At 42.0% G+C, this 18,795-nt stretch overlaps 1 protein-coding gene across 2 annotated transcripts in view; it reads right to left on the reverse strand.

The window, feature by feature from the left end:
* agrn (agrin) overlaps positions 1 to 18,795 on the reverse strand; it is a 268,675-nt gene that overhangs the window by 100,377 nt on the left and 149,503 nt on the right. For both annotated transcript variants that reach the window (XM_082517913.1, XM_082517914.1), the window contains one exon: positions 16,732 to 16,947. In XM_082517913.1, coding sequence (XP_082374039.1) covers positions 16,732 to 16,947 — 216 coding nt within the window. The remainder of the gene's footprint in view (positions 1 to 16,731; positions 16,948 to 18,795) is intronic.

Raw genomic sequence — 18,795 nt, forward strand, 5'->3', positions numbered from 1 at the left:
TGAACTGCTACAGGCGGCACTGGAGCTACTGGGGCCTGAACTGCTACAGGCGGCACTGGAGCTACTGGGGCCTGAACTGCTACAGGCGGCACTGGAGCTACTGGGGCCTGAACTGCTACAGGCGGCTCTGGAAACTGAGCTGAAAGTGGCTGCGGGGTAGGTGACACTGGGAGCTGAGCTACTGGAGACCCAGGTGACACTGGTGTACTGGGGTGAAGGCAGCGAGGACACAGTCTCTCTCTTAAGGGAGGATCGAATGATTTAGCGATAAACCTAGACGGGAAAAGATGCCGATGCTGAAAATAGCAGGCAGCAGGGGCTTCCAGGAGGGTAGCTGACTGAACTGAGCGTGGCTGCGAGGGAGCTGACTGAACTGAGCGTGGCTGCGAGGGAGCTGACTGAACTGAGCGTGGCTGCGAGGGAGCTGACTGAACTGAGCGTGGCTGCGAGGGAGCTGACTGAACTGAGCGTGGCTGCGAGGGAGCTGACTGAACTGCTGGTGGCTGCGAGGGAGCTAACTGAACTGCTGGTGGCTGCGAGGGAGCTAACTGAACTGCTGGTGGCTGCACCGGCGATAAGCAGCTCGCGTCGACATCCGCCACACAAAACACAGCCCCTGAGCGAACAGTCACTATGTCTGGAAAAGACACAGAGTCCTCGCTCACCACAGCAGGTGAATTGGAAGTCCGAGTGTCCGGCTGTGGGGTGGTGCGTCGTTGTACAGTGTCTCCGGAGTCCAAACAAAAGGGGACAGAATTATCCGAGCCCGGTGTTAAAAAAACAGAGCCACTCACAGTTGTGCACGGGTTAAAAAGTCCGGGATCCGAAGGCTCGGGCTGAGAGTGTGACACACGGTCACTCTCTCCCAGGGGTGAAAACTGCTCCGCTGCTCGGGAATGGCGACGACGTGAACGCCGTTTTCTCCGGGAAGGGGGAGGAGACGAGCCGGGCCGCGAATCCGTCAGCGGGCCGGGCTGAACATCCTCCGGCTCTTCGTACAGGAGCGACCGCTCCGGGAGGACGCCTACAGTGGAGACGAGGAAGTCCTGGATGTCCGCGGAGGGGTTGTGAACTGCTGGGTCCATGTTGTGGTCGCGTTCTTCTGTCATGTTTCGGCCGTGTGGCAGGCAGGATGAGGACCCAAATTGCAAACTCACACACACGGGGGATAAACTCAAAATGCAGCTTTATTGCTGATAAGTGATAAACAATAACGATGATACAAAAAGCAATACAAAACTACACTAAACTGGGAAAAGCTAAAGTAACATATACTGGAAGACACGGGGAGAACCACACACGGCATGAGGGAGAACGCGACGCCGAACAGAGGAAGACGCAGACAGAAATACACACAGGGTTAACGAGGAAAGTGGGAACACACGGGGAACACAGGTGACACAGATAACCATAACGAGACACTGACGGGAGACGGGCAGAGTCAAACAGGAAGTACAGAGGTTCAGACAGGAGGAGAGAGAGCACGGGGAAAAACACAGACATAACGGGCTGGGGAAACATGGAACAACCACAAAGGGAGACGAGGGCTCATAAATACAGAGAGGGCACACAGGGGGGAGAGAGAGCACGGGAAAACTTAGACATAACGGGCAGGGGAAACATGGAATAAAACATAAGGAGAGACGAAGGCTCACAGATACACAGAGGGGCACACAGGGGGTGAGAGTCACAAAGGGAACGCACATAAGGAACACCACAACAGGGCAACTCAGAAAACATGGTCTAAATAAGGAACGAAATACAAAAATACATGGAAACTAAGAATACTGGGCCAACACGGCCCAGGACCATGACAGTTGCTCTCTTTTACACGCTTTGCTGTTTTACCCTTGAGAATGGAAAACGAACCACAAAAAGCCCTCATCATGCTCCAGTCGTCGGCCACACACACAATCAAGAAGTGGAGCTTGTGAGTACAGTATGTCTAAGCAGATTTTTAACCAAAGGTCTTACGACAGTTTAGCTTAGTTTAGTTTAATTTAGGTTAGTTTGATTTAGAAAGATCCCCATTAGCTGTCGCGATACGCAGCTATTCGTCCTGCGGTCATAAAATCTCAGTTGCTGCTCTTTTAAATCAATATTTAAGAAAAAAAATATGAATGTAAAAACAGAGGATAAAATACAAAAAATGTCACAATGCTTGATTTTTGGAACCATAGCTGTCATTTACTGCTGGCAGATATCTTACGCTTGGAAAATGCAGTAAAGCACAGGTGGGGTGTTGAAATGACAACACAGGCCCCATTTATTCTGCTGAGTGACAGAAAGAAGGTGGGATGGGATTAAATCGCCCGGGTATGGCATTTATGACAAACACACACACAGATGCGCAGGTCTTTTAAAAGGACAGCACACAATTTAACAGCAACAACAACAACAACAAAAAACACTTAAATTCTTCAGTTAAATATCAACGAATATTAACACGCTCATTTAAATAGCACCATTTGATGAAAACCCAGAGGCACATTAAATCCTTCCACCAACTTATCGTGTGCATCATAATTGGAAGCATCGAAATGCTTTTTCCAAACTAACAAAATGTGCTTGGGAGAGGGAAAAGCTCCCGTTACTCGACTGGGAGATCAGAGGTGAGATACAGAACGGCAGCCCTGCAGCCAATCTAGTGTCCAAAACGGCTGATTGTGCTACATAACACGATGCGGAGGACTTTTCAGAATGCAAACAAATGCCTTTGGCTATTCAGTGCAACGCAACAAGCTGTAAACACAGCGATTATATATGTTATCCACTCATAATAATGTTGAAGGTGCCCTAAGCGCACTGCTAAAGGAGTCCACGAATGGCTGCACATCATGTGTCAAACCATCAAGACGTTGTGACAACTCACTTTACTTTAGCCCTGTAATCTACATAAACAAGCTGAAAGAGATAAAAGGTAAAAAGAAAAGACAAACACTGGCTGATGGGCAGTTTCTTTAACCTCAGGGCCTCTCTGTCCCCTTAATAGCCTATGGGAAAAAGCCTGTATTACCTATTGGCAAGCTGTCAGTGCTTGTACCAGGAGTTCTTTCTCTTGGATTAAGGCCTTTTGAAAGCAACAAAGAAGATCTTGGTACCAAAATAAGTTGGGGAGTGTAGCCGGAGGCACTATTAACTGCTTCTCTGTTTACCTCTTTAAGGCCAGGAGCCCACATAATCAATAATGTATTCATGTGGTTTTTAAGTGTTGAGCTCTACACCAGGCACCTCAGGATCAAAAGCACCAAAAAAACAACAACAAAAAAACCTGGTTAGACTCACCATACTGAGCACATAAATGCTTAAATTAAAAGATTAAGTAGGGTAGTCCTAAATGAATTTCTTCTAATTGCACTACATTCAATATTTTTGAGTTTCTGTGAGATTTTCTTCCTTTGTGAGTTAGTAAAACTGATTGTTTTTAACTGCTAAAGTATAATTTAACTCTACTTGTTTCTACTGCAGTCTCTGGTTTCCTATTAATAGTGTAGGATCATGACTGTGAGTGTCAGGAAGGTTATGAGTGCGCAGTCAGTCAATTACAGATACCGTGCACGCTCTATCATGCTGTGTTGTTCTATGTGGTAAGGATGTAATTTGTATGCCTTCATATTAGAATAGCAAACCTGTGACACTACGAGTGAAGCGGGTTGCAGAGTTCATGACGATCTCCACGTTAGCAAAGATAGAAGCATGCAGGGTGATGCTCTGCTCACTGTAAAAATCCCTCACCACATACGTTTTATGAATGACAAAAGTTGTGATCGTATTCAATAAATTGCATTTTAGAAAGTAAGTAAGAAAATTATAATGCAACGCTGTTTTTTAAATACAAAAATTCAAAGAACATGACAAAACAAGTCACATTAACAAAGTTATTCATGTCGTAGCTCCAAAATGTGGCGGTGTACACATCTGAATAACAAACAAAAAGTCCGTTTCAATAGGAGACAAAAATCTCCTGGGGGCTACGTCAGGAAGTGAAGAGCATCCTGTGTGAAAGTCTACCACGGAGCTAGCCGCTGTGGCGACCCCTTGTGAATAAGGTAGCTAAGAAAATGATGGAAGTTGAGGTAATAGGCACTGTGAATTAAATATAATCAAATACTACAAATAAAATGTAATTAGATTATTTAAATGCTAATTACATTACAGCCAGTTGGGTTCTGTCAGTATTTGGAGACTTGGGGTCTGAATTGTGTCCTGAAACTGAGTTTTGCATTCAGAATATCCCCTCTGGCCCCAGAAAGAGGTACAAAGACTCATGTGGGCTAAGTAGTGCATATGCCACAAATTTCCTTTCATTAGCTTCTGATTAACTGGAGCTGGTGGTGGTGGGGAGCCAAAATCACTACTGATGTTCAGTGAGGCATTGGCTAATCATGCTTGGCCTTTGCTATCAAAAAACTTGCTAATGACCGGTAGCTGCTGGGGGCGAAATGCAGTTCAGAGCTGCTGAAAAGTCCCTTACAGTGGGTGTTTGGTCTTCAGTACAAACACAGGCACATCTGCGTGAAGACATACAGTGTCAGCAGCACACTCTTCACCTGAATGCAGGATAAGCTCAAAGTGCGATAGTGCATGCTGCATTATCTCTTTTTTCAATAGTCACACTTAAATAAACATCAATGTAAGAGTTCTCTGTCACCGGCTGATAAAGGAGCAAATAAATCTAAAGCCATATCATGAAAGCAGTTTAAAGTCAGCAGTTCCCAGGCTGGGTGCTGAAGCTGTGTGGTGACTAACAATAAAAATTTGAGCTCACTTTGCTTTATTCTCATTAACTCCTGAAAGCAGATCCAAAAACTGTTAATATTAAGCAAATAAGAAGATCTCACAGTTCACAGTTCATAACCTGCCTACAAATAGACATAAGCCACAATATTTAGAACCCAGCACATTAAGCTTTTATTTCCAATAACTAACTGAGACAATCAGTCAATTACTATCTATTGTATGTGATATCTATATTAAAGCTAAAGAACAGGGGGAAAAATGAAGACACACCACATCAGTGACTTCTTTGCACTGAGGATTTTGGCTTAATTAGGAAAAATAACAACGAGTTAACTTTAATACTAAAAAAGCATCTTTATGAACACACAATCAGATAAACCTGCTCAAGGTGACATGCCCATTTCAGCCTTCCAATATAGGACCCTATTTAACATGACAACAATTTAAATTTTGATAAGGCTGCAGGAGGAAGAGAGAGTGCGCATGAAAGTGGAGCAGAAGAACTGACATTTATTTAGAACAAACAGTAGATGGAAATAACTTGGATTTATTCTCTCTCTTTTCTGGCAAGCATTATTACAGCAGGCAGGGACTGTGTGTGTGTGTGTGTGTACGTGAGCCATTTATTCTAATTGTGAGGAAAATTGAAAGCCATAGAACACAAACACATTTTACGGAATGAAGGTATATTGGCCTGTCCTTACAATTTTCACAAAGCTGGAATGAAGTTAAGGTGAATGAGGAAAACGATAAAAAAAAAAAGGCCGCATTTGCCAGAGAAAAGTCATATGGGTTAGCCTCAGCGGTCAAGTGGTCGTGGCGAATGAGATAAAACTGAACTATTTGGTTCACTAAAAAGCAGCATTTTAATTTGCTTGTATTACTGCTGAAAAAAACAAACAAAAGAAAACTTGATTCCAAGTGAGGAAACAGAACGGGGAGGAAGTGTTCAAAAATGGGCAACCAAGGAAAAACAGAGAACACTATTATTTCCTTGACGTATAAGCAATTCAGTGTGAAATATTTTCTACACGAAATCATGCAGTCACAGAGTTACAGGAGCTCTAGTGCCACTAGAAAACACTTACAGCTTAATTGCAAGGTTTCAGGCAGAAACGGGAAAATCATTTTTAAAAATGCCACTTTTAGCAGCTAAAACAACAGAATAAAAATAACAGTTTTAAACTTTGCAACTAATTGTTATTTTGCTTGTTGCCTTTTGTTTTTCTGATGGATCATTTTAAAGTTACAGTCCATTAGGTGTTCATGGAAACCAACTGTGTTTTCACAATAGCTGTTTTATGCATTTCCTTCTTCTGTTCTGTGATTATCTACTCATAATAGAAGTTACTGGTAGAGTCTGCCATTGGCACATGCCACTGCCACGAGGGGCTTAGAGTAAATGATGAATAGATTCATTATTACTGTTTTTGTTGGCTTCTCTTGACTGCTCTTTGCAATTAACTGACGGCCGTCTTGTACATCCTATTTAGCACTAAAAAGAACTGGACTACTTTTATTATGAAGCATCGTGGCTTTTATGATGATATGTCACCAAGTGGCGCTGTCATATAAATCTTTTTGAACCATGAACAGTGGGATTAACAGCTGCAGGCAACAAGCTGCACACTTCCAACTCATCGACAAGGTCACCGAGTCCTCTGGCTGAGCCATGTTCTCGGCATTTCCTATGATTTAAGAGAATCTCATGAAATGGATGGAAATTTGCACATTACTACCTTGTAATTGTCACTTGTGGCTGTTTTACCGATGAAGATGTATGTGTAGTCTCGTCATAAATTTCTAAACGCAGAAATCATTTGATGTCTTTCCTCCACTAAAAAGCCACGAAGCGCCCTTTACTGCCTACTTGTCCATTTTCAACTATTTCTGCCATTCACTAATATTGATCCGCAAATTGATTACCAATGGATGATAGAGTAGTGCATGCAAATTTTGCATATACAACATTTTTGGCAAGATTAAGACAACGTATAGTGTATATGCCCCAGATCCTTTATGAACACTGAATACTGAGCACTTAAAATCCTGAGGACAATAGACTGCTGGATTTCTTTCCTCCCACTCAGTTAAGCACATTCACATTCTAACCCAGGCCTAACAGTGTCTGATTAGGTCGCTAACATGAAGACCAGTAGGACTCTGGTTCCTGACGACCTTGATCGATAACCACTGCGCTACATCATCTCAGCTTTGAGGCGACACAATGCCAGTTGATTCCCGAACAAGACTGCGTCTAAGTGGCCAGCACCTTGTTGAGAAAAAAGGTAAAACTTTGAAAAGTTACAACCCTGATTGCTCATTTTACATCAGTGGTGCTTTGATTTACAATCAATCACCCAGTGAAGGCAAGGAGTATCTAATTTGCCCTCCACTGCAACAATGTGAACACAGCATTACTCTGGGGAGTGGATGCAGTCGATGGACAGACCTTAAATAAGCAGCGAGGCAGGAGTGGGTGAACAGTAATGAAGGAACCTTGTATGAAGGTGCTGTGTGTAAACAGGGAATACAGTGTAGATATACATGCACAAGACTGACGTTTTCTACAGTACTGTGCACATGTCTTGAGCTACCCCTCATTTCTTTATATCTGGCTTGGAGAAGCAATTTACTGAACCACGTGCAAACATGTGCACACATGCATACATGGAAATACAGTGTAAGGCAAACAGGCAATTTTACAATTTTAATGAGCTCCAAAGTCAATATTTGCTATGCTCATCTTTATTCTTCAACTCGTTCAGGTAAGCCTTCTTGTCATTTCTTCAAGTAGCCTTCAGGAACAGTTCTCCAGGGCTTTTCAAGGACTTTCAGATACTGTTCCAAATGCTGCAGTTTTTTCAGACAGGTCACTTGTTCTTTTGTCCTCCACTTGTCCACTTTCTTTAAATGTTTTAAGGACAGGCTGCACACCGTGCCGAGATATGCCAGGTTTTTGGCTAATAGCTCTTTGGGAATCACCTAGCTCGTGCAAAAATAATGATTTATTCCTGACAAACTGTGTCATCTCTGACATTTCTCATAGATTTAACTAAAGATACTGGAACAAATTAGGTGATTTTGAAGTGGTTCAACAATTAAAAAGCATTTCTGGTTAAGTACAAGAACTGAAACAGCAGCCAAAGAAAAGCCTGGGGATCTATTGCTCAACGCCACCTTAAAAAATGACTCCTTGTTTAAAACTCTGACTCAGTGGTAGAAAGAAATAACAAGATTATCCATATTCTATTTCTGATAATGTGTTCCTGTACATACATTAATATAAAACGAGTAATAATCTGAAACATGTATTAAATAAAGCAGTTATCCTATTCAATCCACGCTGCGATCCTTTAATGATGATTGTGAATAAGCGATCTTTTTGTTGTTGTTGTTGTAGTATGCCACAGAATCAAAGCCAACGCAGAGAGAAACAAATATTCTTTAGAAATCCGTCTCCTGTCACTTGTCGTCATTCTTGTTCCGCGCGAAATGAAATAAAATATCCGCTATTGTCGGCTGAGCTGGTAGTTATCCTCATATTTTTCAGCACCGCTCCGCTTTTATTATTTTCACTCCATTCCATCTCTCACCAAGCATACACAGTGAAAATAACAAATAACAATGTATTATTCAGGAGAAGCCAAATGCATAAATACATTAAAAAGTCTCAAAACACAACCCCTTGTCTGGGATTAAGCAGGTGTATGTGGATATGGATGTGTGTACATAATCGGTGTTTTGCCTGCAGATTTCAAAGAGGTGAGCACTGGAGAAAGAGCGAGCGAGAGATGAAGCAGAAGACGGGATTTGTCTTACAAGTATCAGTGGTTGCAGACGAGTGGAACAGCAAGTAAAGATGGATAGAGAAATTCCAAGCACAGCCCATTATCATGTCTTTATGTGTGTGTGTGTGTGTGTGCTGATAACAAGAATGTATATTTTTCAGTCTATCGGTTTGCAAAACGCCTGCAGTGTGTGTATATTTCACTAAATATGCCTTTGTGTGCGTGTTTATGTACTATCAGTAAACACACACACACACACACACACAGAGTCCGTCAGGTTGTGCATATTATGGTTATGAATGCCAAGCAAGAGTCAATGCCCCAGGGAAATGAAAGCACGAAAGCTGAGTTATTTACAATGACCTCTCGCCCTGTGTGTCTGTTAGTGTGTGCGCATAAATGTGTTCACCGATAACCCCGGAGAAATTTGATTACTTTCCGCATTTGTGTCTCTGTGCAGACTTGTTACTACTGATGAGAATATCAGCAAGACACGGAAAAAAGAGAGAAAAAAAAATGAAACGATTTTTGTCGTGAAGCCTCTGAGTGAAAAAGGAAGGAGACGAGGGAACGCCCAGAAAATGAGTGAAGGCGAAGGAGAAGAAGTAAGGGGTGCGTGACTAAGTCCTCTGTGGCGGAGTTAACGGTGAGCAAATGAAGGAGAAGTGAAAAAAAGAGAGGCTTGAGGAACTATGGAGTGATGTAGAAGAAGGAACAGCGAGGCAAAATGCATGAAAAGAATAAAGGACGGAAGGAAAAAGAAAAGGAATATTTAAAAAAAAGTAACAAGGACAATAAGGATTAAAGACAGAAAGAAAGACGGGAGGAATACTGGTGAGATGAAGGGACAGGGATCCAAAACAGGGAAGCAATGAGCACTGGAGAAACAGCGTGGAGGTAAAGATGGCTTCAGTCAGTTTGACTGCAGAATTCTGTTATCTGCTTCGGCAAAGCCAGAAGTCATCTTCAGCATCTACGGCTATTACCACCAGCCCATTGTTACAGAGGCTGACCGGGCATGTCACCGGGGTAACAAAGGAAATCGTCTTAGCATGAGCAAAATAAAGTAAAAAAAATGGGGGTGAAGGAGGAGTGAAGCAGGCTGGCCTTCATCTCCTCCCTCTCCAGCTCTGCTCCAAAATTAGGATTTATTTGCTTGCAGAGGATTTTCACAAACCTCCTCTCCTGGCCAGCTTTGGCCCCAACGAGGGAAGATAAATCAGGGCTTTACCTGGCCCGGCCCAGACACCTTAACAATCGGCCAGACCAACAAAAGACAAAAGACCAAACGTACAGATGGAGTAATGAGCTTAGGTCATTTTCTTTGATTCCCTCTCTGAACAATGGTTTAGGAGCAAAAGGGAGATGTGAAGAGGAATGGAAACAATGTGTTGGCCCGCATGTCAGATTCAAATAACAATGGTTTTTCTGATTTCTTGCATGATCCCAAACAACATAAAGAATTTCTTACACATACGCAGTATTGTGCAGATGTCTTGATCCTTATTTCTTTAGATTTTAGTAGCAAATTAGGAAACGGGTGCATTGATTTACTGAAAAATGTGCATATATAGTATATAAGGCAAAAAGAGAGTTTGTACAGTTCTAAAAACATCTTTATTCTTCAACGCAGTCTCTCTTGGACAAGCTTTTGTAATGTCTGTAGGTAGTCTCGAGGAAAAGTTCTCCAGGTTCTTGAAACACATTCAAAGCTCTTCTTTGGTTGTTGCCATCCAACAGTGTTTATTATGAAGTTTCACAATGACCCGGAGGGTACTCTAATAATAAATGATAAATGTTCTTTTCTCTTTTTGAGTAAAATAAGGTTTGCATTCCAAAATAAACAAGAGATTTTTGAAAAAGCAAAAGTGCTTAATTAAAAAATAACGCAAAGGTGTATTTTAAGCTTCCCCTTTTCTCCTTTTCCCATAACTACATTTAACATGTAAACCCGCTCAGCTTCAACCCCACTTCTGCATCTCCTCTCCTCTTGGGAGTTTTCTGTTTTCACACACGCTCTGAATAAACGATTTGACTGGCTGAGTAGCATCACATGAGATAATGTAGTCACTCACTGTTGTACCTCTCTCCTGACCTCCCCTGCACCTAGTGACGGTGATTTAAACTAAAATACGAAATTTCAAATGGCGTTCATCACTTTATAAGACCTGTTAATATTTATTTTCAGTCCAATTCTTGTGAAATTTTGCTTATGTCAGCATTTCCTCTGTGCTTCCCTTTCTTAGAATGGCTCCTTGATAGCCACCGCTCCACCGAGACCACTTCTGATGAGACTTCAGTAGATAGATCCGCTGAAAGTCTCAGGTCCTGTGTCAGGCCTTTGCTGGATTTCTTTCCTGTTTCTTCAGGACATGGCTTTCAGATACTGTTCACCTGCTGTCGGTAACATTTTATGCATGTCACTTCATCTTTTGCTCCCACTTGTCCAGTTTCTTCAGATTTTTATGAACACACTGGACCCCATGCCAAGACAGACCAAACTTTTTGCCTAGTAGCTCTTTGTTATTTTAAGATAAGATAAGACTTTATTGATCCCACAACGGGGAAATTTTTGCATCACCTCAGCTCAGGTACAGATATCAGATGGAAATACAAAAATACAAATAAGTACAATCAATGACAAAAAGTAAGATAATACACTATATACAATGGTAGCATACACAGTATGTGATTATGGATATAAACTATATAGCTTGACATAACTATTGTACCACTAATATTCCTATTTATAGACATGTACACACACACATGTACACACTAAATATACATATGTATACATATACATACATATATACCTGCACATGTCCATACACATGGAAGTGGTGACCGTGGATGTTCACAGTGTCCAGTGACTTATGACATCATGATTGAGGAGTTATAGAGTCTAACTGCTGTTGGGATGAATGATCTGCGAAAGCGCTCCTTCCTGCAGCGAGGGTGTTTCAGTCTCTGACTAAAGGAGCTGCTCAGCCCACTCACATACTCATGCAGCGGGTGATGTGGGTTGTTCATGATGGATGTCAGCTTTACTAACAAAATACTGTCTTTGGTATTTTTTGTAGACTCTACAGAAGAAATGGGACTCAAATGATGACATGCTGCCAGTAACAAAGTTAAGAAAGACACAATGTAAAGTTGACACCTTCAGAAAGCCTGGAGAACTTTTGCTCAAGATAGCAAGAAAGTCTGGCACCTGAAAGCAAAATGTAAAAAATATAAAGAAATAATGGATGGCTCAAGAGTTTTGCACAGTACTGTACCGTTTGTAAAAAAAAATTATGCTGTTTTATAGGAAAGATTAACACTTCTTTCAATAGATATTCCCTTTCTTCTTCCTGATTGGTCCGTTTCATGCATGTTTGCCTGTTTGCGTGCAGGCACGCTCGCAACCACACAATAAAGCGTCATTAGACACGAGACACAAAGTGCGCCAAAGTAAACCCGTGCATAATGACAACTCTCATCAGACACTTTGACATTTGTTTCGTTATATAAATCTGCTGCGCCTGCTTTTGTTTGGTAACGTACAAATACGTCAGGTAGAAGTGGGTGTACACCAACTCATTTTCAGTTAATCATTTGTGCCTCTTCCCAGGAACAGAGGACTTCATTTGTTTGCTGCAAAATGTATTCAAACAAGCTCTGATATATTTTTTTTATATGCTACAACTAAATACAACAAGTAGGAGTGTACTGCTTTATGTTTAAGGAGCAGTTCACATCCCTCTCACACTGGGCCTGCCTGCAGTATATAAGAGCAGACAGAGAAGCAGGTGTGGAGCACTGATGCCTTTTCTCCTTTCACTGTGAAGACTCGAGAGTGTTTCGGTGCTGGAGAGATAAAAACCTTCTCTAAAGTGCAGAGAGTGAGAGAGCAGAGTGGAGTGACTGAGCAGAAGGTAGGGGGCCGTGCTGATAGCCAACTCTCGAGAACACACACGTGCGCTCTCACACATACATAAAATCAATCTCCCATCGACCACACTCTCGAACCCCAGTCACCTCACCCACACGCGCATGCTCTCCACTTTTTTCTGGGGGGGGGGGGGGGGGGGGTAAAGAAGAATGAAAACTCCATGTTCCACTAGAGTGGCCACACAAGATGAGTTCTGCAGCACTTCTGTGTCTCTCTCTGGGAAAGGGAGTGTATTTACCACTCTGCTCTGATTCAACATTAGGACAGTAGACGTGGTGCCTGTTCCCAAGCTGACTGTAGAACGTGCGCAAACACACAAACGTACGCACACACAGTTCCCCAAATGTCTCTTGTCTCTCTCTAAACCAGAAAGTGTCTGAGCTTTTTCTCTCTCCCTCCCTCTCTGAGGTCTTCCTTTTCTTAACTGGACACTTTTTTTTTTCTTTCTTCTTTTTTTTTTTTATCACCTCGTGTTGTTATCGGTCACTCCTGCGGGGCCAATTTAAACGCGGCCTCTCCTTTTAATTTCGATAATATCTGAAGCCATTATGTGCTCACCGCCTGCCTGCTTGACTGCCGGAAATGTAACCCCACCGATCCCAAATCATCCATCTAGAACAAAAGAAAGATAATGAAGAAGCTGGGTCGGAGATGGTCTGAACCATTAAGGGGCAGGTTATGTGAATATCAGAGTGGAGCAGTGGAGGGAAACTAAGTGCCTGCACCTCAACAACGAATGGGTCATTTTGTCCTGCCCTCAGGAGGGAACTTAGACCATTTTCTTGGAACTAAAATGTCATAATAGCCAGTTCAGTTTTATGAGTGAGGTGCTAAATGGACATGTTTTAAGGGGAATTTTCTTTTCACTGCCGAGTGAAACTGAGCTAAGGTGAACTGTGCAATGGGAATAGTGGGAGGACACGGGCATCTGTCAAAGTCTAGGTTGTAAACAAGCCACCTTATTTGGTGTTCAAAGCTGTGACCGTAGCTAAAGTGCCTGTAAAAACCTCTTAAAAGTCGAAGCACAATATGTCAGTAATTAACTGGAGAACAGCACTGTGATGTCAGCAGCAGCGAAGTAGGAAGTAAGCGCCCGAAAGCCGACATTTGGAGGTGTCAGCATCCTGCAGATGTCAGGGACTTGCTGGTTACAGCTTCCTCCTGTTTGCAACAAAACATACCCCAAGCTCCAAAGTTGTACTTGGTGGTAACAAAATGCTCCCATGTGATGTAACTCCCATCCTTTAAAAAAAAAAAAAAAACATAAGGGGCATAATCTGTGAGAGAAATAAAAACTTCTTTTGTGGCTTTCCTCCTGAGTGCCAGATAAGACTTGAAGCCAATTCACTTACCCCGATGAAAACCCGCCATTCAAATCGAAAGAGTCAAACGAGGCTTCGCACAAAAGCACCAATTCAGCTGCCCGTATTTTCTTAAAGTTAAAAGCTTTCTCACTCCCTCACCTTTCTACCGCTCTTCCTCCTTCCCTCCTTTGCCTCTCTCTTCCTCCGTCAGCACTGACAACTCCATAATCTCAGCCAAGTGGCCCGTCCAAGCCCTCTGTAGGGGCTGAATTTATTGAGAGCAGAGTGAGAATCAGAACCTGTCACCTTGCTTGCGCTGACCTCCTAACACGCACGCTCTCTTCCTCTTTCACACTCACAGCGTATACCGTACCTGCTGTATGTACCTTCTAAGTGCAAACATCCTTGAATTCATTCAAACACACACATATGAATATTGATGAATGTTAGACTGTTGCTTACTCCTTGGCTGACCCTTCCATCCCACAGTAAAACACTTCTTTTAATTCTCTAGCCGTCTGCCCTTCTCAATTCTGTCTATAAGACATATGTGGGAGCTTTTAACAAGGATGTTGCAATAAATGCAAAAGTAAATAAACCGACCAGATGTTAGCTAGCTGTGTGGTTCGTCTACACTCACTCGACAGTGACTGCTTTCACTGCTATACAAAATATGTTGCAAATCAGAAATAGCACGGGTAAGAAAGAAGGATGAATTTAAAAGATTGCTTTCTGATTTTCAAAGCTATTCATGTGTCACTCGGGACAAAACCAAATATTGTGAGTTTAAGATAATAAAAGCACCGATAACCTGCTGTTTAAGCTTTAAGGTCACCTTCATCAGTACCTGGCAGCTTGTTTAAAACAGATTCCCAGGGTTGGTTCTCTCAGCTCTCAACGTTTCTACCAATCAGAAGATTGTCAGAAAAAAATCGCATCAGAAAATAGCAAATTTGTCAATTTTCAACAGAACTGTAAACTCTGCTTTAAGTATACAATAATGGAACTGTAAATCAAACCATGTTGAATGGATGTTGGTGGAAGCCGGAGTTAATTAAATGAGTCATTTTTACTTTTGCATTGATTAAACTGATCACACCATAAATCACAGTGACACCGGTTGTGTTACAGAAGCACAAGTACATAACGTAGCAAGGCTAGAGCTAAGGATGCCATCCGCTGATTAAACACTACACACCTGCCTCCTTCACATCCAGTGACTGCATGAAAATGCTGACATAAATCAGGCTTTGCCATTAGTAATAATCACATTGGGCTCTCAGAATCACAGCCAACAGAGGAATGAAAAGGAAATTCCTTCCAGATGTGACGGGATAAGAGAGGAAGTCTGCTCTGGTGGCCAGCATGTAGTTATTACCAGCAATACTATCATTAGCATAATCATTACTATTATTTTTTACTTTATTTCTTTCCTTGTGACTGGCTGCTGTTTTGCTAAGGCCAATTATGGTGCTTCTGATGGCCTTAACCCTCCATAAACCATCATTAAACCACTTATGCTACTACTTTCTCCCTCTGGTTTTGATCTTCTCTCGTAATCTGTTCACTCGTTCAATCACTAAAGTACTCTCTTACGTGCTCTTGTGTCGCACTCCCTGTCTTAATGTCTCGTTGCTCTTTCCTCTTAACATTATACCCTCCCTTTTTAAATGCTATTTTCCCTTTCCTCCACTGTACCCTGTGTTCCTCCTGTCCTCTCTCTGTCCTTTCTATCGCTTTATTTCCACTCTGCCAGTAGCGGGCCGCCACCAAGCTTGTTATTAGTGCCAGGTTCGAGCCTGCACTGTAATCAGACCCCTGGAATTAGCAGTAGGCCCACACTGGCAGAAAAGGCACGACGCTGACAAAACACTATAGTTATCATTGAGGCTGCTGCAATGTCGCAGCTTTGGCAGGAATCTGCTCCTTAGAGCCATGGATTTTGATGGGCTTTGGTAAAGAGAAGCAATGAGAGGTACAGCAGGAGTATTGGCACCCACTGGGGTTAGGGATAAAATACACACTGGATGGCTACCAATGGGAGCAGTAAGTGGCACACTTTTTTGTTTGTGAGGGTGCAGGTGGCGCTTAAGCCCTGGGAGCACAGCCATTTTGGAAAGACAATAGAATGGATGTAATGGGGACGTGTTTTATTATTGTGGGATAAAGATAGGATGGCAAAGCACGTAGTATTAGGACAGGGTGTAATAGAAATCCATTTACTTGACAATAACAAGCAATTTAGTGTCACTCAGAGACTTGCAGCTTTGTGTTTGTCAAATTAAGTGGCCGTGCTCGTCCTCTGGTGCAAACGTCATAAAATCACAAATGCCGTTTCTGTCATTTGAACCAAAAATTCCAATCGCATTCGCCATGCTTTAAAATGTTAATTCACCTATGCTTGCCCACTTTCACCCTCATCTCTCATTGTGATGTACTGGAGAGTGTCAGTCTCAAATTGTTCAGTCCAAGAATTTGGATGTTTGGGGATCTTTTAAAAGGTACAGATCACGTGTATGTTAAAGACAACACTTCAGAGAAAGCTATCGAATTTTAGTGGTTTGTGGAGATCTCATAAATACATCAGATCAACAGTCAAACCTGCCCAAACTATTTTCTTCTGCAAAGTTGCATGACCATACCAAGAATTGAAATGTCAAAGGTCAAACTGACTTCTTTTCATCCCCGTTTCTACAGGTAGTTAAAGCTTACAATCACAGCCTTAAAATCTTCAGACAAGATGAGACAGAAAAAGCAGATCGTTGCACAAATGTCAGAGGGATTTCTGAAAATGAGTTACTTTGCAGAAAAAGCACAAGGAATTATCTCAGATCAATCTCCATTTGTTTTAGAGAGAACACTTTTCAGACTCACACAGGGATCGGGGTGAATTTCTAAAATGGTTAATTTCTGCAGCTGTCTCCAGGAAGGGTTAGCAGATAGATTGATGGTTACTTACAGCAGGCTCCCTTGCTCAGCACCTTGATGCGTCGCTGTGCGTTGCACTGGGCTTTCTCCAGCTCGCATTCATTGGTGTAGGTGGACGAATCTGAGCCGCACACAGGCGCCACAAAGGACGGGCAGTCCACCTTCTTGCAAACACACTCACCCTTGGACGGGTCATTTGGGTTGCGCTCGCAAACGGCGCCAAAGCCACACAGCATCCCTCTGCAGCCTGCCAGAGAGAACGACAAAGAGGAGAAGCTGTTAGGATATTTCATATGGATAACTCCGAATGTGAATATACATTTTCAGTCGAGTTAATACTGAAACACCCAACACCTAATGCACAGTTCAATTAAGCACTTTTAACAGAAGCCTGTATTTAAAAGCATCAGAGTACAAAGAGAAGTTTCTAGCATTTTAAGAAAATTCTATGATGCTTTCCCACAAAGTTCAAACTAAATCCTGGTAAAGGAAACAATTATTTGCAAACCATCTTAAGCTTAAAGAGAGCTCTGAAGGTGAAACCATTCAGAGTTTGGGGAAGACCTTTTAAAAAGCATGACAAAGTGTAATGGCATTGAAGCGTACCAGAACAACACTTTGACACGTTTGGGGAAAATAGAATATTTGCAGTTTACATATCCTGGTGATTTTATATTAATATTTTCACTTTTTTTGATCTAATGATTCCTAAAATGCTAAATTAGAGCCCATTTGAACAAAGTTAGGGTCAAAAGTCGTCATACTGATATCTATCTGTGCTGACTGATTCACAACATCAAACCATGTGTGGGAAACGTAAGAAAGGTTGCAGGTAGCTGCCAACGCAGAGCGATTTTTCTTGGTTTTAAACAGCAGCTAATGGAGACAAATTTAAAAAGGCTTTCATGAACTATTCATGCAGTCCAACATTTGCCAGCGCAGTTATAGTTGACTATTGTGTGTAATGTATAAAAACTTGCCAAAATAACACCACTCATCACATAAACCAGCCAGCACAAACTCAACGGCGCGCTACAAAGAGGTAGGAGAAACATTCTCCAAACGCTGAATGACAGCGAGCTAATGAAACGCTGCAGGTTAGACCGCGCAGGGATAATGTTTGTGGTCGATCTAATTACGGGTGGGCTCACATCTCCCACCCACTTCAATAACGTTATAACAGCAGAAATAAAAAAGATCATCAAAACACTAACATACTGGGCAACTAGAGAAATAACAGCAACAGTGCGCGGTGATGATTTGGGTCTGTCCGGTTTTCATCAGCAGAGTGAACAGTTACAGCACTTTCTCACTGCTATACTGTGATGCAGTTCATTTAATTTTCCACAACTTGCAGACTTACATAACAGTGTGGGATTCCCATCGTTTTATATGAAATATTATCACAGGATTATACATACCAGCATGGTAAATATCTATGTAGGTAACCTAATAATATAACAACTATGCACATGGAAATGGACTACTGCATCAGTAGATCTGTTGTAAACATGCCATGTGTTAAAAGTTGGCTTATTACATTCCAGGCTTTTAACAGTTGATTTCACTACTCGTTCTGCCTGTAATCACTAAGATAATGCATCATCCATTAAAAAAACCCAAAAGACTACCAAGCAACAAGGTCAGCCAAACATCCTCATTAATGTAAATAAATCCTATGCTGGATATTATTGCCAGAAATTTCTCAGCTATGTTAGCAGCTCTCTGAGAAAGCTCTCAGAACTTTAGTCAGTACTGGCCCTGATGTTGTTCACGTCCAATTAAATTGTCTTTTCTCGCACTGATTCTTCGAGAACTTTTTATGAGTTAATGCAGATGAAGTTTATGTTTTAACACCAGGCAAATTTGTCTCAATACAGATTAGCTACTGGCATATTTGTAGAAACACAGTTCAGCAACGAGGATTAAATGGGATCGTGGCGTAAAGCAAACATATGCTCATATGCTCGATTCGTTCGGGGAGACTGTGCCCACCCGTGGAGAGCGAGCGCAGTATGTACATTTGCTGATTTTGAAGAAGTTTCAATGTTAGAATTTTCCCCCTCAATAAAGTCAGCAACAACATTAAAATCAA

The sequence above is a fragment of the Aulonocara stuartgranti genome (genome assembly GCF_965226115.1).
Source record: "Aulonocara stuartgranti genome assembly, chromosome: 20".
Classification (NCBI taxonomy): Eukaryota; Metazoa; Chordata; class Actinopteri; order Cichliformes; family Cichlidae; genus Aulonocara; species Aulonocara stuartgranti.